Below are 25,212 nucleotides of genomic sequence, written 5' to 3' on the forward strand. Positions count from 1 at the left end.
CTCCATGTTTGCACGTACTCATGAAACTTTTTGGCACCTAGTAACGCTCCCTTTTCATCGTGCTGCACTTTGGAAGGAAATATTTCACATGGGGCTGTCCCAGGATGTCTCACTTGCCAGATTAATTTTAGGGCCTCTTTGAAATAGAGAAGGAATAACAATGCTTTACTTCTTTTCAATGGCTTCCAATTTTATTTCACTTTCTTTTTCCCAGTTTTATATCACAGACATCATGGAACAAGGGGAAAAAGGTATTTGATGCATTTGAAATCAAGTACTGTTGGCTTCATCATAATTGTACAATTGATGAGTTAACCCTAATTTAAATCACAGTTACTATTATTGAAAAGGACAAAGAATAATTTTTTTATTCATCCTAACTCCCTTTCTTTCTTAATATTTATGAAGTATATTCTTTCTAGATACATTTATCTAATCAGCAGCTTTGTTCTATGATCTCTTCTCCTAAAGTAGTCCTGGTATGCGAGGCCTACACCCTTGTCCTGTTGATCCACTGCGATCCATTTTGTTCAAGGCTTTAACCGTGCAGTTCGTTGCCTTTTCTTACAGCAGAGGCAGCACAGGTTTGTTTCAGGAGGGGGGAGAGGGAAGGTTGAGTGCAGAAGAACAAAAAATAAACCAGAAAATCCCAGACACCAGAGGTGTTGTATATGTATTGGTAGTCCATCAGAGCCTAATCTTGCAGGAGTTAGTACTGCATCTGCTGGAGTCAAAGCTTCGGAAAGCAGGAGTGTGCTAGATGTCATGTCTGCCACATCTCTTTTCGCAGATCTTTTCTGAATTGGTCCTGTGAAGAAGAGAGAGGCGTGTTAGAAGCTTCACATGCTTTTGTGTTTCACTACTTAAATAGGTGATTCCAAGATGATACTATCCCTTAAGAAAGGAATTGTAATGATAACTGACTTCCTTGTGTATAATTTTTGTTTCGGTTTTTGTTCCAGAGCGCTAGAGTTTGGGGGCGGAGGAAATTCTATTTTTTTTGTATGTTTCTGTTGTGCTTTCACATGCAGGCATGATACTCAAATGCAGGAAACGGGTATTTTTATTGTCTAGTGACCCTACCTTTTAAATCTTTTTTTTTTTTCTGGAGGTGTTTACTCTGAGGGGAGAAAAGAGCTTTCAATCCCTGAAGCTTCTGCTGTGAAGAAGCAAATTGTATCATTAATACCTTTGAAGGGGGGAAGGTACTGCCTAGGAGAATTCTCAGTATTCTGGTACTGACAAGCATAGCTGGGTACATATGGGAGTAATAGTAATTGGAAATGACTCTGTTATGCCTTGAACAACCTGAAGAAAAAGAGGAATTTAATATTAACGTAAGGAGCTAGGTGAGCAAATGGAAATCCTCACTCACGTGAGCTTCAGTGCAGAATCTCAGCCAGCTTTTCCTCATAATACTGGAAGTTCTCTTGAATGTCCTCCCATGGCACGAAAGCCTTTGCTTCCTCTCCTTCCTCCTGTTCCACAAAGTTCTGCCAGACATACTCAAAGTCTTGAGGCTTCATAATCCTCAGCTTGCAGCCAGCTGACTTCATTTTTTTCAGAGCAGCCTGCATTTCTGGCTCTTCCCACATGAAGAGGCGCCCTACCATGATCGTCAGGCGCAGGTTCTTGTTCTTCTTTAGGGTCTCGGTTATCCGATCAGCACAGGTCACGCAGGGACTGGAGGAGACGTACCAGGTGACGTTGTAGCGGAGACTTGATTCACACTTGGGCAAAATTGTGTTAAAGAAAGCAATTTCTGCATGGGCAGCTGCGTGCTCATCTTCCAGGTAGCCCCGAGAAGTCACTGACTCTTTGCCTTGGGTCTCGATAACGTAACACAGGAAGGTTTTGTTCCTGCCTGAGCTGTATTCCACGTTCCTGAACTGGAATTTGAAAAATATGGCTGGGAGGCGCTCCCTGTAGAAAGTGGAGAGGAGAGAAGCATCTCAGAGGCAGATAATAAAGGGTTATAGCATTGGCTTAGTTCCTGTGTGGTCTTGGTCCAGTTCAATCTACCATGGCTGTCTTTTGCCATGTGTTGAAAGGAGATGTTTCCTTGGAAAGGACAAAAACACATTAAAACCAACTGGTTGGTCAGCTCCTTTTACTGGTAAGGCTTTCAGACCCATTCCGAACACCCAGTCTTTTTCTCTGAATTTTGACAAACTTGGGCTGTGCTTTGCTGCTGTCTGCATAGAGGTACTTGAAGAACTAGTTGCTGCTTAAATACATTTATTGAGACTACAAAATTTACTGTACTCTGGGCCATTTGTACTCTTCTGTCAGTATGTTTCTGCAATGTTAATCTGCGAGATCTGTTGCCCTAATTGTTCAGGTAGCTCTGGCATTACTAATTAATGTTTTACCCTCAGTGCTTCTGCAGTCTGAATTTCCTTTGAGTAGAGGCATGTGTGACTGACTAGCTGCAGTTTGTACGTGTTCTGGTTTTATTCTCCAGAACCAGTTGAGTGCTAATATTCAGTAGGATTATTTTGTGGCTTTAGCTAAATGTGAGTTTCTAAGATCAAGCATGATTTTGCTCTGAAGGAGTGTTTTTCCCACTGAAGTTTGATAGTATCCATGAGGCAGCTACTGATAAACTTCAGTCACTTCTTTTTGATTTGTTGTGCGCCTTTTTCCTTTTGGGTTTCTAAACTGTCATAATTCAAAGTGAACTATCACAGCGAGATGTGTTTCCGGTTCCTTCACCCAAGCAGGGTAGTCTGCTGTTACGTGTATGTAGGGAAGTTGAAAGTAGCTCCTTAAAATACTGTGTATGCTTTTATGTACTACTGATTGAAGAGGTGAAAAAAGAAAGCTGCATCATCTCCAAGTACCTGTTTATTTCTAATGGAGTACCAGCTTTTCGTGATTGTCCCCTGGAGCATCAAACTGGAGTACATCAGTACAAGAACCAGTGCTCGAAGGATGTGAGCTGAAAAGACGCTGACAACGTGCCTTGCAACCTGCTAAATGCTACAAAGGATGGAAGTGAAGACTGCAAAGTAACCAAAGCGAAATAATGAGAAGTAGTAACACAACATTTCATTTATTGCATGCTAATAATCTTGCAGAGTGTTGTAATCTTCTCATCTGAGCTTTAGGTGGGCCTATAACCTTGATATTCCCACTGAAGCTCTAATGAATCTTTGTAAAATAGTGATAGTGTTAATCTTCCCCATCTCATCTCCAGTTAGATTATAATGTCAAACCTCTCCAGGATGTACAGCAGATGAAGGTCAGGAGACATTCTGAGACTCCTGGAAATTTTAACTGGGGAGAGCAACGAGGCTGCAGGAGTAGGTGGCAAAGTGTCGTTCTGCTGAGGGGAAAGAATTTGTGATGCAGCATCATACAAGGTTTCTCTAGAGATGATGGAAACAAATGGTATGGGAAAGAGTGAATAGACTCGAGATCAGTATGCTGTGCTCCCCTAGTCCTGTGGGATCAGAGGGACTGCACTGTCAGCTTGCTGGTGTAAACCCTGCTTTGCACCACAGTGAAAATGGGGGGTGGTTGCAGGTCAGGAATCAGGACTGCCCGTGAAGGGCTGAATCTGATGCCCTATAAAATCAGTGGATGTCTTCCTGTAGAGTGTAATGGATAAGGCTACACTTCTACAGGGTGTAAGGATAGGACTGTATGAAACACCCAAAACAGCATGGTGTTCCCCAAATCAGGGTGATTGGAATGGAAATGGCTCAACAGAAAGACCAGTGTGGGGACCAGGCATTGAGGAGTTCATGTAATACCTGGCTGCAAATGCTGCAGTACATACTGAAAGCAAATGGATTTTTGCATAGAAAAGGATTAGAAATAGTGTGGTATCTAAAAACATAACTTTGAGTAAATTATAGCTATCATCAAGCTGCTTTAGCTGTGCTGCTCTAAACACCTAAATGCATTTTTCCATAAATGTTTAATTCCACTTAACAGAGTTTCAAAACTTCACTGGTATGTATATATCCATACTTGTCGCAGCCAGAGATTCTTGCTGCCAAAGTCCTCTGGCTTTTTTGGCTTTTGAGAAAGTTAAACCATAAAAGAACAGCCTCCCTATTTAATTTTTTATGATACCACAGTAGTATCTAGGGTGCATTTGGGCCTGCTACGCAGATTCGCAGTAAAAGGCCTGGAGTTACAGTTCACACTTCTGGTTTGGATTTCCCAACAGCACGATTTTACAGATGAACAACTTCACTTGGAATATCAGTGTGCTATAGCAGCCAGATAGCGCGAGAGTTGCTGTGGTTAGGTTGGCAGTTGTGCTCTGTACGGAGAGAAGAAGATCATTAGTCTTCAAAATGTAACAAGATGTATGAGTCAAAATGATTTAGTTCCGAGCGTTGCAGCTATGCTGGGAATATCTACTGTTGCTGTCAGTCAAGGAACACCACAATTCCTTTTGCATTTAGTTGATTCATAACATTGCAAGTTCAGAGTACAAGTCTGACTTGAAAGAATATTACTAGAAGCAGGTTTTCAGCTGCTTTTTTAACTGTATTAAGTGCTTACACTGTTCAGTTCTGCTTCAATCAGTTCTATACAAGACGGGACTTAAACAATAGAAAAGCCTGTTTGGGACCTTTCCATGCTGTTACTATTTTAGGCTTTTATTTTTATTAATAAGCAAATAATCATTCTGTTCTGGTGTGATTTGGTTTGTGGTTCTCTGGCTTGCATTGAGAGTTTCCACAGGCCTACGTAAGGGAAGTTTGCACTGGTATGCAGAGCTTCTAAACTACCCAGAAAGACTGCTTTAACTTCAATTTCTTAGTGTTTTCCATCTGTTCCCTTACTTCATATGACTTACCTACTAGAGCTAGTCGCATTTTCTTTAGGATGAATTGCAAGGCTTCCATTGATTTCATTAACAGCGTTACCAGACTCTAATTCAGCATAGCGCCTCTTATTCCCTGAACTCCTTTTGTCTTGTTCTTTGAGGCTATTAAAAAAAAGTACATCCTTTGGAGAGTAGCACTTTTCCTGCTTTATATCCTAGATAATTAATGATTCTTCAGTTAATTATTTAATTATTTTTTAAAGATATTTTTGAAAGTCCAATTGAGTGTGACCAACAAGCTACCCATTGCCTTGTTTCAAAGATAAGTTTGTGAGGCTGCAGTAAGTTGTTTTAAAATAACATCATATATCTAAATGTATCGCATCAGAGTCACACGGGAGTTCATTCCTGATTTAAGTCTCTTGACCACAAAGTGGTGACGTCAGTGATGAAATTAAGTCAGTATGTTTTGATGAACAGCTTTAACAACAGTGGACTCCAGGATGTATTCACTCACTGCTGGCTTTAGCTGGGCTTTCTAGACAAACTTTTTGCTTATCGGCTAGGTGTCTAAGATTATCTGCAATGTTCACCTCAATCTGTTCTCCTAGCAGCATGGAATATGCATCAATTTAATTAGTAAGTTTCTGATAAAGAACTCAAACAAAGCCAAGGACATTTTTCAAGTCTAAGTAATTGGCTGACAGCTTGGAAAACTTGTTGATCATGGATACAGAATCAACCAATAAACTGTTTGCTAGTTAGCAAGAATCTCCTTAATCCCATCTAAACCAGACAAGGGAGGACATTTTGGCACAAGTGTGAATGGTAAACATGAGCCCTGGCTGGGCTTAGCTGCGTCCTTGCTACGTGACTCTTCCTAGCAGTGGGGACTCGAGGCTGGTGTCTCTGCGTAACAGGAAAGCCCCACAGCAAGTGATGCAGCAGTGAAAGAATGGGAAAGAAGGAACCATGTGTGCTGTAAGATTGGAGATGTGTTTGGATGCTGTGTGCTGCATAATCTCTCCTTGGAGCTACAGAGTGCCTGGCAGATGACCCTAATAACTGACTGCAAAATGAAGTATCGTGGTGTTTGCTTGGGTAGCTTAAGACACTTTACAAGCAATTGCAAATCAAAATACATCCCTGAAATAGCTGTGTCATCTGCTATGAAAAACAAAGCCTGCTTCTTTGGAAACTGAGATCTAGTTTTGAATTGCTTTCTTTCTATTCCTGAGTAAATCACTAGTTCTTGGCAAGCCTGTTTTCCCATGATTGAATGGCAGGTGGCTTATGAATGTTAATATTATCCTTATTTTACCCTTTTTTACTTTCCTTTTTTTTTTTTTTTTTTTTTTTTTTTTTTTTTTTTCCCTAACCTTAGAGAAAGGGAATGCCAACAAAATATAACAAGGAGATGCAAGTCAGTTCTTGTATTTCTTATGCTGGAAGCTGCACTGCTATAGACGCCAAACATAAAAATTGTGTTGTCTTGCATGTAACTGTATAATCTTATTAAAATGCACGAATACCACCGATTTCAGTAACTAGGCTAATTGCTTTTCTGCTTTTTATTTATTTATTTATTTATTTTGCAGTTAGAGAAGATGTTTTGTTGCCATTTCGCTCTCCTTACTGGCATCATATTTGTTTTAGGACTTGCACATGAGGTTTATGTATATGGAAGGTTCCTTTAAATTATTTACAGGCACCGAACTGTCGGAGTGCTCCTAAAAATCATCTGTTCTAATGATAAGATGCAGGTGGTCACAGCTCACTTGTGGTATATGGGAAGGTAAAAGCTGAAATATTTTTCCTGCTTCTGTGGAGGTCATTAAATGGTGCTCTTTAGGGGTTTTCTAACCATCTCAAGCCTAATTTATCCAAGTGCTTGTCCTGGGTAGTAGCAAGGCTGTTTTGTGATCTGTTAGATCACATTAATATGAAAATATTGAAACTTTGAGGCAAGAACCTCAATCTGTAATGTGTATTTAAGTACCTTGAAATAAGGTAGACTGGAGGAATGCAGCAGCTGCCCAGCATGGTCACAATGCCCTGTGCCACTGCATGGCAGGTAGGAAAAGAGAATGAGAGAATAAAAATGTGGGATTGTCTAAAAACCGCAGTAAACTAGTAGGACATATTCTTTACATTTACATGTTTTTTGGTGAGTATTTATACTTGATCTTAAGATACTGGAGCCTATAAAACAGTGTCCTTTTGCTTGCTCTTCAACAACTGTTCACAAATAAACATACTCATGCTGGGCTCATTGATTATAGAAAGTCTAATGATCAGCTCTAGGAGAAACCAAGGGTTTATCACTGCTAGGAGGAACCTCATTTACACCCTGGGTAAAGTGTAAATAAATGTGTCTCCTTAAATGTCATGAAACGTACACAGCAGGGGCTTATATTTATCCAGGGCTGTGTTGACAAAAAGCACGGGGGGGCTTAATGTTCTTAAACAGAGTGATTAGGTTCCCAGCTTTTTTCATGTAAGCCAGCCTCGGCTGTAAGCCTCAGCTTGAAAACTTGGCTGTGTGTCACAAGATGCCCCTAATCCAAGGGCTAAAACTGAAATGCTTGAGTAGTAGACAGTGTAATTGAATTTAAGTGCTTGCACAGTTGCAGTTATGTGTTTTCTCATAATTCACATAACTGTCTTTATTGGCTGAAAATTCCTAAATAATTAGAAAATCCAAACAGTGATCAAACCAGGTTGAGGCACAGCCTGTACTGACGGGGTCCTTAAAATGAAAGTAGAAATTGCTGGCTTTTTCTGTATCTCTTTCAGGGCCTTTTGGGATTTCTGCTTTACTTCCTCATTCTCACCTTTAATAGCCAGCATACCGATAATAAGCTAATTATCAGGGGATACTTGGTCATGAGTCCTGCAGGAATTCACCAGATTTTTCTAAACACTTTCCAAATAGTGTTACAATGATCACAGAACAAATAATCATATACTGACAGCTCTAGGGTCCCTCACCAAACGTGTGAGTACTTTCATTTTGGAAACTTAAATTCTTGCCTTGCTTGGTATCAGTGTATGAAATGGTACTAGCTGATTTTCACAGCTTAACATACGTAGATGCCACAGCACAGACTTTAACTCATTCCTAGAAAAGCCTTACCTGAGACTGCCTTGTGTCACCTGGGGATCTTGCCCTAGTCCTTGTGCCCTGGTAAGGTTCCAGCAGTGTGGCTGCCTCCTAAACCTCAGGAATTTGCTTTCCTATTGTTAACCCTTTCTTTCTGCAGACACATCACCCCTCACATTCCTGCTTTTGCCTTTTAAGTGTAGAAAGTCCTGCCAAAATGTGTAACAACATTGTAATTCCAACAAATCTTTTCATTGCAACATAGCACTATGAAAGGTTCTTTTATTATTATTTTTACAGCCACAATTAGCACACTGGGTCCTACCCAGGTTGTTGGGGTTAGCAAGGAAGTTTGAAGATACTGCCCAATTCCTTGGCAGTCCTAATTGCAAGTTGAGTGCTCTGTGGCTGAAAAAACATAATTTCCTGAGGAGATTCATTTAGTATGTGTTCTATGCATTTAGGAGTCGTCACCACGTTTGTCATTAGTCCGGGCTTAGTTCATAGCAGAGGAAAGTGCTTTTCTGTCCATGTTCTAGCAGATGTATTATTTGCATGATTGTGCACGACAGAGACTAAAGGCTGTGAACAGCCCCACCACAAGAAGTGATTTTCAGAACATACGCTTTTTTAAGAAGAAAATTGTTTTTTCACCCCCATACAGGAACATAACCCAATTGTGTGAGATGAAACCTCATGCATGCTTTTCAGAAATGCCAACCAAATTTTATTTGTGGAGCCTTTCTTACCAGTAGCCCTGTCACAAACAGAAAGATTCCAAGTGGGATTTTAGAGTCTTGCCTGAAGTTTGCATACCAGCAGCTGGAAGAAATCATGGTTTTGGGTTATATGCTGGGAGCACTGCCTTGGTGACTTCTGAGGGAGTCTAGAGGGAAGAGCTACACAGGGCATCTTGATATTACTACAACGAGCATTTTGAAATGCTTAGAGATAGCAGATTACACAGTTTTTTCTACTTGCAGCTGTCAATTACATCTGACAGAGTTCAGCTTCCTAGCAGATCTCCGGTATATCTGCCTCTTTCAAAGGCCAGGCTCCCTGGAACAAAAGGAGCTGCTTGCTGCTTTGCAGTCTTGAAAACTGCCTATTGTTTTGGTGCCCTTCTGTGAGTTCGGCTTTTTGAAAGTCAGGTTCCAGCTGTGGGTGTGGAGCCCTTGAAAATGTGGACTTTTGACTCTCTTGAAAAAACTGTCCCTTAGGTCCATAAAGTAAATCAGCCATAGCAGGAGTATTTTTCCTAATCCACAGACAGAGAAACTTTCAGACAAGAGCCACTGATCACACCAAGAAATCAATATTCAGCGTTCATCAAGGACCCATACCTTCCATCCCTTCATTGTCAGGCAAGTCACCCCATTGCCGTGCACTATGAGGGAATTGGTGAGTACTGTGGAAACAGACCTGCTTGTATGAAAACAAATGGATTTGGCTGCCTGCCTGCTTGGGGTGAATTCATCCCCTGTAAAATGCACTGAAACTTTTAACAAAATCCCACAACGAAAGCCGTACTTAAACCATTTAAGACTACTCAGAAGTGCACTGGCTTAAGGTACCACCTTTAATTACCCAGCACCACAGCTGAGGCAGGGACCTTTGAAGATCCCTGCCAAAAAGTTTCAGTCTTTTGCACCCTCTTTATAGCTAAACCTCTTACCCCGTCACAATTTCGAAGGGTGGCAGGTCTTCCCGCTTCACCTTCTTCTTCTTTTTTCCCTCGCCCTCTTCTGCATCGTCAGGTTCACCGTTCTGAGCGTTGCTGGGCTCCTCCTGCTTTTCTGCCATCTTCTTGGGTATAGGGACAGTAAGTTAAGGCCACGGGGAAAAATAAAGCAATTTCTGAAAGCTCTCAGGGAGCAGGGACAGCAGAGGGGGGAGGGAAAAAAAAAGAGCTGGGAGTTCCTGCACTACACACAGTTGTCAGGGGCTAAATATGGAACAAAGCAGCAACGACAGAGGCTGGATGGGGTAGGGTGACCCAGGGCTCTCAGATGTCGTCTCCTTCCCTAGCTTTCACTAGGCCTTTTTATCAATCCCTCGTGCTTCCTTTTTAATTTAAAATTAAGTGACGACTTCGTTGTGGGCGGGCTAAGCAATGGATGGAAAATCATGGAAGCATCAGTGTCTGTTTATCCATTAGCATGACAGATAGCTGGCAAGGTGCAGAGCTGGCAGGGTCTCCGTCTGCCTTCATTTGCCAGCTTATTATTTTACTAACCTTGAAGAACCACTGTTTTGGCTCAGGCAAGAGGGGAAAGGGGTGGCCCACATTTTATTTGCTGAAAAATCCCCATTGTTGTGGATTCAGCCTCATGAGCCACCTGGAGAGTCACAGCAGGGGTGCCTAGAGGAGCAGGAGTTCTTTCCTTCCACCCTTCTCTTCCACGGAAGGACACAGAAAACAGGAGCTGAACAGGATGAAATCCTTGGGCTTGTGGAAATTGGTGTTACGGATCGCATCAGCATAAATGCTAACCAGACTTTATCCTAAATATCCTGAAGTCAGGCTTATAATTCACAGCGGGACCGTATTTCTTTTGCAGGAGCTGAACATCTGCACATTGTTCTGTTATTTTTTCTCATCCCTGCCTGAATGTTTGAGAAATGCCCACTGCGCTGGGTGTGATAACATAGCTAAGAGTAAGGACTTGAAAAATTGATGGGCTTAGTGATTCCTGCAGTATTCTTTTGTTTCTTTCTTCTTTGCTGCTGCAGTGGTTGCAGGTGTTTGATGAGTGATTGCACAGGAGCCAAAGAATCAGAAGGACAGGAGGCTGCGGAGGTGTGATGAGAAGTGAATTGTGTCTGTGTGAGGACCTGGAGGTCGTGCAGTAATATTTGGGCCTGGTGTGAACGGTGTGTTAAGAACAGAGTACTGGAGACATTCGGGTAAGGTGATTTGTCTGACCTAGTGTGGGGGTGGAATCTGTCTTTCATACAAAGAAATGAGAAGGACTATAAGGACTATATACTATCAAAAGTTGGGGATGTTTGGTCTGCTTGGCACTATATCAAGCAGATTTTTTTTTTGAAGAGGCTGCAGTAGCTCAGAAGGATACTTAGGGTTAATCTAAGATTCACATGAGCTCTGAAAAGGGTTTTATATGTTTGGTTTGGGAGGATTGTCTCTTTTAAATTCAGAATTATATGAAATTCTTCCAATTTCTCACAATTTAATTCACTTAAGGGTTGTATAAATCCCATATGAGCCAAGCCTGATGAAAACCTCAGTATGATTTTTCTCAGAGACTAATCCTGCCATGACACGAGACTGGAAGTAAATAGAAAGTGCGTAGTTGTGCAGAACTCAAGATTTAGCCAAAGCTTATTTGAAATCAAACCTCCAGGATCCTGGGTTCTGGATTTAGCTCAGAACCCACCATCAAGACTTGGATAAATATGCAATATTAAGCTATATTTGAGTGTTCAGTCTGTACTTAGTGGGAAACCTGCTGTTTGATTTAAAGATGGATTGCTCTTTGCAGAAATCAAGCATGAGTACCTGCTTTCAGCCAAAATGCAGTCTTTACAATACCATTGGAGGCAACTCCTAAGGGTTCTGCACTCTCACTAAAGTGAAATGAATTTATGCCATTAGGCAGATAATTTGCCTTCTGACTACTTTTTCAAGCCCCTTGCTAACAGCAGCCTGCCTTTCCGCACTTCTGTGAGAATCACAATACCCTTTGTAGTTCATCATTAGTAGCATCGTTGAAATGCACTCTGGGGACAGGGCACACCACCCACCCTTTTACTCCCACTCTGTTTGCTAGTGATGAGAAAGTTGTTTATTTGATGACTGGCATAGCTGGCACAGAGAGTATTGTGACAACGGCGCTATGAAGGATTTGACAAGTTCCAAGACATCCTATCTGCAGAACATGCATCTTTCATTTTCATGGTGCAAGGTTTTATTTATTTTTAAGCTTAAAATACTTTCCTGGAGAGCAGGTGTAGTGTTTTTCCTCTTGCCTGGTAACTATGTTCAAATTCCAACTCCCTTGTCCAATTACTCTCACCTTTGACATTTCAGGCAGTGTTTTTGGGGAAGGGGATCCTCTCTTAATGAGTGACAGCTTGTCTCCTTCTCCCCCCTGTATTTTGAAAACGCACTCCAGCCCCTCTCCAGTCCCTCTGACCCACTTTTCTTTATTTTTGGAAGCTCACGACTGTTAGGGTCCCATTTTTTCCTACAGCCTTTAGCTTTCACTGGCCTGGCCCTTCTGTGGAGTTCAGGCCTGAGCTCCTATCTAATCTCCGGAATGTGGCACGGAGACTCTACCTCTGTCCAGCCCTTTCCCAGCTGCTTCGCAGCTCCATCTAGGGCAGTGCATGATCCCCCCCCCCTACAGCGTCTGCCTGTGCCAAAAATATAAGGCGACACCACCGAGTTGCTGTCAATCTGACATTTTGCATTAGAGCCTTAGGAATGAAAGCTTTGATCAGTTCTGTTCAGTTGTTTTTAAATGACCCTAGTTCCCCCGAAGTGTGCGTGTGTACGAGAGTGTGCGTGCATCGGCCTAATGACACAAGTCAGTGATGGAAATGTTTTTCCCAGTAGCTATTTCAGAGAAGGAGCTGGGGCAAGGACGCAGTTACCCTCATGCAAGGATCTCCCCATGGCACTTAGGGTAGCTAAAATCATGGTGCTTCCAACCAGAATTTTTACCCAGGCTTCCTTCCACACTGCCCCTCTCCTCATTGATATCATGTTTTATTTAGTTGCCTATGAATTCTGTGTTTCTCTGAGAGCCCTGCACAGTGGAATCGCTGTTCGATTACAGAAGAGGTACACGAGATCTGCACGTGTCAGGTCTCACACAAGAATCAGCCCACTGCCTCTCCTCATTCACTCCTCTGCAGCAAGGGAGTAAATCCTGCTCGTCTCCAGCACTGCCCTGCAGCCTAGCAGCTGGATGCAGCTGGGAGGTGAGGACTCTTCCCACTTAAACAAATCCCCTTCAGCAGCTGCACTTCATGTCTGGGGAAACCTCCGACAGCCCTGCACTGCAGACACAAGATCGGCCATTCAGCTGCTTCCCTCTCAGGGGCACAAACCCAAGCTGTGTTTTCCTGCCCAAGCCCATTCTCCATCCTGTGGCAGATCTGTCCCGCAGCATCTGGCAGTCTGCCCCCCCTGTATTTTAAAGGTTCTGCGTTTACCCTTTTGGGGCATTGAGGCCAGAATGCCTGAGCAGAGCTAGATGGAGTATGGAAAGGAGTAGACCTCAAAGTCACCAAATCCGCAGTAAGACTTGAAGAGCTGTCTGCAGTGGGAAAGCTGCCAGCAGAGGGGACTGCTAGCAAGGGAAGGCTGAGGTGTCAGCCTCTTCTGGGAGATTTGATTCTGGCTTTGCTGCTGTCTTGCATGTTAAGATCTGATTGTGCATCTGTCCAAGGCCAGACGAGTTTTTCCACTGACTTTACAGTATCTTGAAATAATCTGATGACTTTTTCTTGTCTTAAAGGAGTATTCCCTTGACCTCTCAGGCAGGTTATCTGCTGGTCCTCTAATTACAGCAGAAGTTCCTTTCCTGAAGTTAAAATGCTTCTTCTCCTTTGCTGATCACCTGACTGTGAAAGTCCTTGCCAGGAAAAGGAAGCTTTTATTGCATTCTTGGGCTGAAGGAACATTTTTGGCTAAATGGGAGAGTGAAATAAGACACTGGCTGTATGAGTCATGGCTCAGAAGTGCTCTCTATTCCAAAGGGACAGCTGGTGGCAGTAACAAAACATCTCCCTAGATACATTGTCTGGCAGCAATCCCCCTCCTGCTTTTTCCGGCTGTAACTACCGTTACGTGATAAATAAATAAACACTCTGACAGTGATGTGCAGAGGCAGCTTTCCTTCCCTCAGCCCCTGGAGGCCCTCACCTGTCCCTTTCACTGCACTGCAGGACAATGCTGCCAAGGTTTAGGGGAAGGGGTAGGGAAACACTGGTGGCAGCTGCTGCAGAATCCCACAGGGTTCAGCCCAGCCCAGCCAGGGCCCACGTCCCCCTGTACAGGACATGAGTTCCCTGTGAAAAGAACTACACCAGGGCTGAAACGAGCCATGATGCATGCAGAGATAAGCGATGCTCTTGCCTCCTTGCCTTCCTTATCTTCACACTTGAAACCTGGGTGTCCTTGGCCTTTGATCCCAACACTTGCACACCCGTTACTACACAACCGTGGAGCTGGGAAGGAGTCTGCTTTGTTGGCAGGCACTGCTGGCTGTCCGATTAATTCAAAGTCCAACTGGAAGGTAATGGCAGCTCCAAGCGGCACATCCTCCTTCCTGCTGGGAGTCTGCTGCAGTTTTCCAGGGAGCGGTTCAAGAGGAAGGTCAGCCCCAGCCATGCTGAAGGTGCTCAGAGCCCCAGGAGTTGATGCTCAGCACCACTCAGTGCTAACGAGTCAGCTCTTTAAAGTTTACACACACACAGCAGCACATCCTCTCCAGCACTTGACTATATTTTAACATAGCTGCAGACACCAGCACGTCAATTAAAGTTCCTTACTACCGAAGCCTGAGTATTTTCTGGAACAGCTGGTAAATTATTGAATGAGACAAGGGTTAGGGAAAGAGGCTGGGCTGAAAGGCAGAAAGATTTTGTTTTATGCACAAATACCATGTATCCAGCAAGCAGGGGATGTGCCTTTTGGGCTAAGATCAAGTGTACAGTCAGTTTAATATCAAATACAGATTTCTGGAAAGACTGTCTGAGGCCTGAAGAGAGGGATCATCATTAGACATGGTGATCTGAGAGGTGGCTCTTCTATAAATGCCACGACCCTGTGAAAACTGTCATGAATGCACGGCCTTTGTCTGAGTCACCGCTTGAATCATGTAGACCACGACATGTCCTGCCGTGGGTTATGAATGTTCCCTGACACTGGGGCAGGATATGGTATCCATTCCCAAAGCTAATTTAGGGGGGCTGGACAAACACCTTGTGTGCCTGCTAAGGTGATACGGATCCAGCCTGCCAGCCGCCTGCTTTATGGTGGCATAAGCAAAACTTCTCCATGCTCTCTCTGGGCTTTCCTGGGGAAAAATTAGGATGAGCCCCATTAGGCTGCACTGACACGAAACCCACAAGGGCAGGGTCTGGGTCTGCTCTGCACTGCACAATATAAATAAGAAATCTTCTAGATGGCTGACTTTGGAACATCATTAACTATTTTTATGCAAAGGGTTTCAGTATAGCTGCTTAAATTGCAGATACATTAAATGGTGCTTTAAATATTAATACAAGAGGCTGCTTTGCTGAATTTAACTTTGCAATTGATGGCTAGCTGTTATGTATATTACACATAGGAACACTTGCTATTTTTGCTGCCTGCAAGAAAATGCAAGCAGGAAAGAGAAACTATTAGTGTGCTTTCAGGTGGACTGGAAGGAAGAAGAACTGAAATAAAGACAAGAAGTCAGCTAGTCACACCAACTGGGAAAAAGGGAAAGACAAACATGAAAAGTTAATAAAGATCTATTATTTTTAATTCAAGATTTTACTTTACCTGCAGGAAAAAAAATAGGAAGAGGGGAAAAGTGGAGTAATTCTGAAAGCTGTTCAAATATCCATCCATATATTTAATTTGGGACTGTTATAAAAACATTGCAAGTTTGAACCAGGTCGAAAGTCAGTTAACGACTTAGATGTGATTTAAATAATACTCTTCCGCTTTTGAAACACGGAGAACATTGCAAAGACCTGCCTTATTCCTCCTGGATTCACTAGATGGCTCTGCTCATCTCTGTTCTCCACGGCTTTCCCGTGCTAACTAGGAAAGGATAGGCATGATGGTGTTCAGCTGCCCTAAATCATTCTTAACTCCACTGAATTAAATCTCCAGGCCAGATATTAGTTTCTTTTTAGAAAGCAATAATTTATGTCTTCATGTCCTTTGGCATGTGGCTTTCTGGAAGACACAGACATGGCATCACTGTAAATAAGATGAGTGGTAACACACGGTTATATAAAGTCCCGAAATATGTAAGATTTATTTATTTTTTTAAAGTTTAAAAAAGTGGCTTATGATTTTCCTGGTGCTGCTTGCAGTGCTCACTGCTTTATAGTCCTACTGCTTACAGTCACATCTATTCAATGGCCTGTTCTTATGCAGCTTTTACTCAGGAGATTACAGTAATATGCTTGCAGCAGCAGTCCTGAATAAAGGTGTCCTTTAGCTAGAAGGGAAAAATAATGGATGGGATCAAAATGACAGAACAAGATATATGGCCAAATTTTAAAAAGCACCACAAATTTCATCTGCACTCAGCTGCTGGTATTTGTTTCTCTTGGGCTTAGCTTTCAGTCGTGCTGAGCACCTAGCTATTCCATTTACAGGAGTTGGACACGGGAACATTTAGCATCTCCAAAAATCAGGCTTGACATGACTTGGGAAGGACCCCAAACCCAGAGCTGCTGCCGTTTAAAGGGGCCAGCGAGAATTAGGTTCCTTACCTTGAATGTGTGGGTGAGATATAATGGAAGAGCCCATTACAGGGATGCAGCTCCTGCATCCCTGCAGCGTGGGAGTGTCTCTGCTGTGCAGGACCCCAGCTGAAGGCACCTTTGGGACTTTTAGGCTCCAAACCGACCCCATTTGCTCCTAAAACACACTGAGGAGTGAGTCTGGCTGCTGGAGCCCTGCAGAACCCTGCTGCTTATCCCATTCTCTTTGGTTCACGAGCACAGCCCACAGACTCCAGGCAGATTCCCTTGAATTTCTTGAGTCCCTTTTGCAAAACTAGTGCCAAAGCAGTAAAACAAGAGTAACTTGGATTTATTTATTTTCCCAAACAAAAGTGGCTTGGTTTTATTGAAAGCAAATACATTTTTTTTACATCCTCAGCTAAGCCTCTGTACCCCCAAACCTTTGCAAGTAAACCCACACACCTTAATCTAGTCAGCTGCCAGAGAGGATTCACTTACTACTTTTCTTCACATAAATTTCTTCTATTGATTAAAAAAAAAAAAAGTAAATATTTTCTTAGATGGCAACATCTAACATTCAGATCTCTCAAATGCAAGGGCCAGAATAAAGGATAGACAAGGGCTAGTCCATTCACATTTCATATTTGATTCTGTTTCATGGCTTGGTCCTATTTCTCTAGAAATGTTTGTATTTTAACCTTTCCCAATGAATAATATTCAGGAGTGGAAAGACTGGGATGAGGTACCTGTACTGCCTCCTACAGCCTGGGCATGAGACTTTTTGCCAGTCATATAATTACAACTCTCAGGACAGGGTGAGCAAGTTCTTGAATTTTAAAATAGCTCTTGTGTTTCTGTACTTAAGAAAACAAACATTTTAATGTGTTCCCCCCCCCCCCCCCCCCAAAGGCACTTGTATTAGTCTTTCTTTTCTGGTAAGGAATAGTGCACAAAGGTGGAGGAGGTTTTCTCTGGGACAAGCATTTACATTCTAATCATTGCTGCTTTATCTTGGAGCATGAAACTCAACAAGTGCAATACTCCACAAATAGAAGTCAAAGTACCAAGTCCCCTTTCACTAGCAGAGCAAGACAGATTACTGCTTTCTCAGTGTCTGACTGATAAAAAGCTAATGGTATAGAGCACAAACCAGGTGATACATGAAAACGAAGCAACAGCAAGAATAGCAAAAACTCAAGTCCTTTAAAATTGGTGTGCATCAGTGAAGGGCATTTTTGTTTGGTCCAGAAGAGGAGATAGGATTTACCCGCACGTGTGAACAAGTTCTGCTTTCTGGGGGAATGGTAGCGGTGCAGAAGGATGTCCGGGACTGCTACTTTGAATTTCCCTGGTATCATGAGATGCTAATTTGGCTAATGGAATTTGACCTGATAGCATTATGGTCATCATACAGCTGTAGCCCCAAAACCTCAACAGTGGTGGGAAAAAAGTTCTCAAAGAAGTGTGGTTATTTTACAGGAGCACACAGGTGTTTGATGCCAACCTTCATTTTACACAGCCATGGTGAAGGTGGGAGGAGGAGAAGGCATGTTCTGCCTGTCCCAGAATGGATGCCCCAAATTATTAGATCTTTGTTCACAACAGCATAGTTTGGTTTCACAAAATGCCTTCATTTCTGTCCTGCTCTTATTCGCTCTTTCCTGGTTTTTGCTCGGGGTTGTCCTTCCAGATGCGAATGGTGAGACAAGTGGCCATGGCCAGCCAGCCCAGGTAAGGCACCATCAGCAGTGTCGCTACCTTGTTGATGCGGTACCAGGAGCACATCGTGCCTATCGCCAGGCTGTCTAAGCACAGGATGTCAATCAGTGCCTGGAGAGCAGAAAGAAGAAAATTAGTGTGATGCTCACTCGTGGGAACATACAGCAAGATTATAAACACTCCTACTAAAGGCGGTGAAAAGGAATAGGAATCAGGAAGATTTAACACTGAGAAGTCACCTATGCTGATCCTAAAGCCTGGACTTAAGTGAGTGAGACCTGAATGTATCACACCAGGAGCAAAGACCAATGTTAATTTTTTGCTATCAAGTTCCTCAGACGAATATACTATGCTGTTTGTGGTGATCACTGGCCCCTTCTGCTGATAATGCCTATGCAGGCAGATCAGAAACATGCTTATGTCAGTACCAGTGGTTACTATCACGTAAACTTTCTAAATGTATCTTTAACACAGAGAATGGCAAAGATCAGATGGAAACACGCATCCCACTCTGTGATCTCCAGGCCTTGGCACCTGAGATAAATGCTTCTTGGATATAGCACATGTCCAGCTCTGCCATGCTATGTCTAAGCTTCATGCATATTCCCCCAACAGGCTCTGCTATGCACCTTGCATTGTATCAGTAAGCTCAATTATTAAAATAATTGCTCAGTAAGCTGCTCACAGCTAGTCTGCCTCCACAGAGATGCTAACTTAGCTGCTTGCTGGGACAGGGTGTGACTGTGAGGGGGCCTTATCTCTCACCCCAAGTCCTCATCTAGAAGATGCAGCAGCTGGGCTATTGACTTTTGGATCTCCCGCCCTGCTCTGGTAGGGCTGGCTATCTGAATGACAAGACAGGGCAAGGAGTGGAAGGGACTGATACCATTGTCTACAACCAGGTGCAGCATGAATTATATCAGAGTAAAAGCTCTTCTTATCACTCTCTTTACAGCTGTGTAGTGCTAGGTAGAAATCCTCTAAACAAGCTCCAAAACCGTGGCAGAGACACCAGCAAACACGCCTCCAGCAGCAGAATGGATGGCCAGATACTTTACCATCTTCAGGTTGCGTGCACCGAAGAAGAAGGGCGGCCAAGCCCAGTTCAGGGCCAGCTGAGCCCCGTAGAGGCCGAGCGGGATGACAGCTTTGCTGCTGCAGCCGCCCAGGTCATTCCATATCAGGTAGGAGGCATAGCTGTGAAAAGGGAAACATTAATTTTTTGCTGTCCTGAAGTGAGTGAGCCCACAATGTAGACGAACTCTTCTCAGGGAAGATTGTCCTGCAGTAGGGATTTGTTATATTTGCATGACAAATGCTGCCATGCCCTCCCTGCTCCCAGACCCATCATCTGTGCCATACTGGTGTGGCTCGTATGATTTCCCTGGGGCAGTGGCTGTTCTTAGTAACCTGTCACAGTGCTAAGTGCAGGCTGTGTCCCCGGCCAAAAGCACAGCCTGCAGCCCAAACCTGAGGAACTCAACTCAGAAGGTGGCTCAGGCTGTACTTCATCATCTGGGAGTAAGCATACCTGATGTGCCCTGCTGACTGAGAGAAAATGTGTCTCACAAAAGCAAATGAGAGTTTGAAATGACTGATGACAGTAGGACGAGATGGGGAGTGGTGGTAGGCAGAACTTACCCCATGCCAGTGTACAGGACTGTCCAAGCAAGAGGAAATACTTTGCGGGATGGACACCACGAAGGCTTTTTCAGCTTCTCGTACCAAACAGGTATTTCCTTCCGATTAAAGAACCAGCCAAGGAAACCTCCAACATGAGGTAGGACAGTAAAACCAACAGTATAAGCCCACATCCTTCCTTGGTAGCTTGAAGTAGTCTTTTGCCTATTGTAGGTTAAAAACAATAATTGATTATCACTTTGAAGGGATATTTTTTCCTACTTTGATCTTCCAAGCTTTTTCTCTAATTGCCTATGTTCCACTTTAGTGGCTAAGATAAGTATTTAATATTGCATTCAGCTCTGCTACTGACTTCTCTCTGCCCAATTTGGGAAGTAGGGATAATTATTTCTGTCATGGTTACATTCTCTCCTTGATCTACTAACCAAAGACCCCTCACCCCACTGTTATTTATTTCCCGGGTTCTTACAATCTATATGTGGCACGGTTCACCTAAGGTGGTTATATTCTTGGAAGACAAGACTGCGGTTACTTTTATCATTCCTCCTCTGAATGCCTAAGTCAGACAGCATACAAACTTCAATGTACGTTCACGGAGGCTACGCATCTCAGTAGAGCTGTTATCTCTCCTCTGCATGCTCTTCTGAATATGAAAACCCAGACACGGATCATGCCCAGAAAACCCAGTCCATTCTGTCTTCATCTAATTTGTCACCATGGCTTTTTATTTTAAATGAGGTCTATAACAAGACAATGTCCTTACAGAAGATTTTAAGTGCTCAGTGAACCTTGTTTAATCCTCCCTACAGTTCCAGCAGGAAGAGGTGGATTCTTGCCTCTGTAAACAGGTAAACTGAGGCACAGGATAAGTTTCTTAATTTGCTCACAGTCTAACCACAGCCACATTGCAGAAAAAGAAGGAACAGAAATTTATTTTAATAATTACATTATGCTTCCGCACAAAACAGCTCTGGTAAAGTCTAGCATTTCATTCCCCTGTCATTATCCTCAATAAGGCTGTGAACCTGACAGTCTTGTGTCCCTCCTCCATCTGTCTCCGTATTTGCCTTCCCTTTTGATCCATGAAGGAATTTAAGCCGAATTAGCATTCATCAGGAATAACACACAGGATTCTCCAGGAGCATAGAAGTTTAGTGCATCAGCACATAAAGCACCTGAACAAATACACTCAGGAAAGATTTGGTTTTTGCAGTGCAAAAAGAGAGAAGGAGGCACAGAAAATTCCCTCATCCTGAGAAACATCCCTCGCATTCTGAACACCAGTCGGAGGAGCAGGGAGCACAAGGAGAGGACTGATCTGCATACGCTTCTCTGTTTGGGATTCTAATCCACAATTAACACTTTGCTATAGCCTATGCTAATTGTTATTATTATCATCCTGCTACAAAGCGTTCGTCTTCAGAAACACACACAAGCCAGTTTATACATCAATAAGGAACAAATACGCCAGACACTATCTCTAACTAACAATTCCCTTACCAGACAATTTATAGCACTATTAAAGTGTCTGTGGGACCAGAAAATCAACCAGACACTGAGAGAAATAATAGCTGTTAGTCCTGCTTTTAAAGTGTAAAACAGCAGCAGCTGAGTTTCAGTTCTTCCATGGTACTTCCATAGCAAACTGGGTAAAGCAGATTTTTACCCCTTCCCAATTCTTTTGAAGCTGGGAGGTTGCAGAAGTAACTGAAGGTAGCAAATAACATAGTGTTTTTATATCTTGTTTTGCCTCATAGTTGGTGTAATTATGGAGTTTGAGCTATAAAAAAACTTACCGTCTCTTACCACCTTTCTCTCCCTCGCAAAGAAAAAGGGTTGGACATCCAAGGCCAGCTTCTGTCTGTAGTGCTGGTGCTTCTATACAATGAAGGGAACATCAGCTGAGTTTTACCTAAACAGCAGAAAAAAGGGTGTGTATGCGTGCGCACTGGTGGCTGTGTCAGATTACACCACAGAGCCCAAATTCAGCAAGAGTTACAAAGATCCTCAGCAGTGGGTGAGCAGCTGGGGGGGGAGGGGGCAAGCCTAGCTTTTGGCTGCAAACACCACAGCAATGCCACCAGTGAGGCACTGGGCTTGGTTTGAGGATGAGCATCATGCCTGTAGGACAGAGGGTGACTTTATGGGACAGAACAGCACCCTTTGGTCTGGCTGGGAGTGCATTGCCCATGCAAACATACAAAGCATGTCATGCAAGAGCGTGCTAATTGTACAACAGCTTTGGGTAAGGGATCGAGTGCATAACAGTATGAATTCTGTGCAGGGGTATGAGCTATACTGATTTACTCCACCTGAGGATCTGGCCCAGAGTGTGCAGACATCCAGGGGTGTGAGTGCAGGGCAGAAGGAGCCCACTGTGCCTGCAAGGGCCTCTGCCATCCCCGGGGAATGTTCAACAGACTGCTCATGAACGAAATGCTTCCCATGGTTGCCTGTCCACCAGCCTTTGGGCTAAAAATCGCTGGGAACCACTTGAATTTAAAATAAAGACATTACATGAGCATGCTAAATGAAAAAGAAAAAAGCTAGAAATCAATTTCCATTAGTAAGCTGTCTGCGAGGGATGGGGAATTAAACACTAATTTACTTCGGTTATGGGTCATTACCTGAATTTCATGGCCGGATGCGGGATGGCTGGTTCCTAGCAGAATGCAGTAGTACTGTTATGACACAGAACCAATGAGATCTTCTCTTTTATTGGGCTCAGAAGAAAATTATTTTTTGTGGGAGGAGAAAGGAAAAAATAACCGCAAAGGTTTTCAGCCAGCACAAATCAATACAGTGCTATGGAGGTAGCGTGTTTATATACTGTAATTGCCCCTTTGAAATAACAGATGCCACGCACATTAATCAAGCAGTAGCCACCTGCACATCCCTTCAGAGTCTGTTGCTATTTGTGACTGGAAACTCCTGACATGCACCGAGGCGGCTGCGTTCTGCAACAGAGCATTTTGCACTGCATGTGGCCACTTTGCCACTGCCTGGGTGCTGAAGCAGCCATCCTGCAGGGTGCTGGTGGGTGCTGCCTTCGGGACGCCTCGGCAGCCTTGCCACAGAGCCAGCAATTCGACAGGTTTTAGCTGGTAGCATTTCCTTTCCTGGGCTTGGGCACAGAAGTTGATTACTTAGCTGCTCAAAATGTAATGGTTGAATTCCCAAGTTATTTTAAAGGCTGCAAGAATTAAGAACTGGGGGTTAAATCACAAGGATTTTGGTAACCCTGTGAAGTTGGGAGTGATACTCCAGGAGAAGAGGAAATGCAAAAAGGGGGAAAAAATAACCTGTAATTCATGTATCAGTCTTACTTGGTCTTTGTAGTAAAGAAAGGGGTAGGAAAAGACATGGAGGTACGTGGAAAAATGGGATATGTAACAGATCTGCCCAAAGTGGATCACAGTGGGCTGGATCGTAGCAGATGAGGTGGCATTGCCTGGGCAGGTGTCTGTTTCCGAAACACAAAGTTAGGGCATACCTCACTCGTCTGGACTTCTGAATAGCATCTGTTACGGTGTTTATGAGTTGAAGATGCTGGCAGATGGTCGTAGGGCTGCTGGTGGATGCACAGAACAGACAGCGAGAGGGAGTGGTGAAAGACAAGGATCAGGTCAGGGAGAGCCTTTGGTGAGCCCCAGACCTCTTTCAGATACAGCACGGGCACACGTGCAGGCACACCGACACGTCTGTGCACATGCTACAGAACAGAAGAGTCTTGCAATAAACCAGAAGGACTTTCTCTAGCACAATACTGTTTTCCCTTTGTTACCATAGATTTATGTCTCAATATTTCTGCTTTGATTCATTTTACAGTAAGACAAGATGAGGTAATATTACCTCTTAGTAAAATCAGTTCTATATTGTATCTTGATGTGCATCTGTATATTAAAGTAATATTATTAGGGGATTTTAGGTCACTGTTGTATCACTGCAATATGTTTTCATGAAAGAAGAGACCTGGGAGAGCTGAGTTACACAACTGTGTTTGTTTTCTTCTTCTTAGCAACCTTCGCACGTTGTCCCAAGAGGTTTTCAGTCTATGCAAGATTAATTGCCCAAATATAAAAGCCCTGTTAACCTGAATATATTATTGAAAAACAGCATATTTCAATCTGCCCTAGTTTTGAAAATAGAGATGCCAGGTCAGCTCCTGGCATAAATCTGCAGTGCTCCACGAAGCCAGCGGAGCTTCTCTGATTTACATCGGCAATAAAGTCGGCCTGTTTTGTCTGCCACTGATCAGCCAGTGCGCTCGCAGAGCTGCCGCAGAGGACACGGCGGTGGCCACGGAGGAACACTTGTGACAGTCACCACGCAACTGAAAAACTCAAACCTGCCAGCCTTGGCACTGCAAAATAAAATACTTCATTTTTCAGGTTCACATGTTGTTTTGTTCCAAAAATTAAAATAACAATAGTTTTTTTAATAGAAAACAAAATTGTCCTTAAAAATATTGTTCTGTTAAGTTAACAAACCGAGATAATATGGAATGATTTACGAGTTTTCAGCCGGTCAGTTGTTCCTTTTCTACTTGGGCTGTGCAGCACAAGACCTGCAAGCCACTGGGAACTTAGGTGTGGATTGCCTGGCTAGCAGAGCCATGCATTTTGAATTTCCACTTTTTCTCCACTAGAGGGAATTTTAAAACTGATTTTAGGGATAAAGTACAGTTTTCTGTATCTCTTGCGGGACATTGCTGCGTGCAGCCTGGGCTGTATCTGGATGCACAGTGGCATTGGCCCCTCTGTAAAACACAAAGTCCTTTCTCTGTCCTGGCTGATTATGGCTAATCACAGGAATAGCTCTGTTTGGAGATGAACAGCAGAAAAACCTCCTTTATTTCCTAGAGCTCAGCCTGTGCTTGCTCCCTGCCTGCAGGGAGGAGCAGGCACAGCCATGGCTGCAGCTCTGGTGCTCGCCCAACACATCATCGTGCACGGGACTCTGCATCCCGTGGGGCTCTGTTTGGGGCCAGCCATAACCAAAAGGCCAGACCAAGCTTCCAGGTAAGTTTTGAATGCTGGGACCTCTCATAGTGTTGTTTATTTGTCAGTAACAGTGCTGGTGAAGACTGGTGTATGGAGCTGCTCACATGTGATAACCCTAAGGGGAATGGTGCAGCCTTATCTGCATGCAGAAGTTACCCTGCAGGAGCCAAATAAATTGTAACGGACACAGCTCAGCCCCTTCTTTCTCTTCAGGAGTAGCTTAGTGTGGGGACAGGCCGATGATTGCAAGCAATTAAGCTATACACTTCACAAATTATCACTTTCAAGAGCTGAGCCTCTTTAATTAACCACGTGCTCAGACCTAGCCCGGCATTACTGTGACATAAAATATTTTGCCTTCACCTACCATGACCGGTAATACCTGCTTTACCAGGGTGCTTGGTGGCACTAATTTTGACCTGCAGGAGTCAAATGAGCAAGAAGACACAGCTCTGGTCCCCCTGACCCCACGATCACCCCCTGGTACTGCCCTGGTGCTAGGTAGGATGCTCCTG

The 25,212-nt window shown here is 43.5% G+C and overlaps 1 protein-coding gene across 3 annotated transcripts; it reads right to left on the reverse strand.

Annotated features, from left to right (window-relative positions):
- Positions 1-164: 164 nt before the first annotated feature.
- On the reverse strand, positions 165-22,516 carry LOC137844068 (C->U-editing enzyme APOBEC-2-like). 3 transcript variants are annotated; one of them, XM_068660028.1, is made up of 8 exons: positions 22,322-22,516; positions 22,007-22,186; positions 21,491-21,572; positions 19,695-19,898; positions 19,112-19,250; positions 9,568-18,164; positions 4,820-4,951; positions 4,052-4,276 (listed from the first exon to the last, which is right to left on the reverse strand). In XM_068660028.1, exons 2-6 carry the CDS (start codon positions 22,092-22,094, stop codon positions 17,982-17,984), a joined length of 696 nt encoding a protein of 231 aa, XP_068516129.1. In that variant the 5' UTR covers positions 22,095-22,186; positions 22,322-22,516; the 3' UTR covers positions 4,052-4,276; positions 4,820-4,951; positions 9,568-17,981. The 3 variants fall into 3 exon arrangements, with proteins under 3 accessions (XP_068516130.1, XP_068516129.1, XP_068516131.1); XM_068660030.1 differs by lacking the exon at positions 22,322-22,516 and having other exon boundaries at positions 21,491-21,606; positions 22,007-22,140; XM_068660029.1 differs by lacking the exons at positions 4,052-4,276; positions 4,820-4,951; positions 19,112-19,250; ... (2 more) ...; positions 22,007-22,186; positions 22,322-22,516 and adding exons at positions 165-808; positions 1,376-1,923 and having other exon boundaries at positions 9,568-9,940.
- Between the last annotated feature and the right edge of the window lie 2,696 nt (positions 22,517-25,212).

The sequence above is a fragment of the Anas acuta genome, chromosome 24, assembly GCF_963932015.1.
Source record: "Anas acuta chromosome 24, bAnaAcu1.1, whole genome shotgun sequence".
Lineage (NCBI taxonomy): Eukaryota > Metazoa > Chordata > Aves > Anseriformes > Anatidae > Anas > Anas acuta.

Bases quoted from the DNA above. Each gene is read 5' to 3' on its own strand.
- LOC137844068 (XM_068660028.1), bottom strand. From the start codon at position 22,094: ATGGCAGAGGCCCTTGCAGGCACAGTGGGCTCCTTCTGCCCTGCACTC. The intron at 19,251-19,694 runs GTAAGTTCTGCC...CCCTTTTCACAG, and splicing joins GTCCTGTACACTGGCATGGG to CTATGCCTCCTACCTGATAT. The intron at 18,165-19,111 runs GTAAAGTATCTG...TCTGCTCTCCAG, and splicing joins GTGCACGCAACCTGAAGATG to GCACTGATTGACATCCTGTG.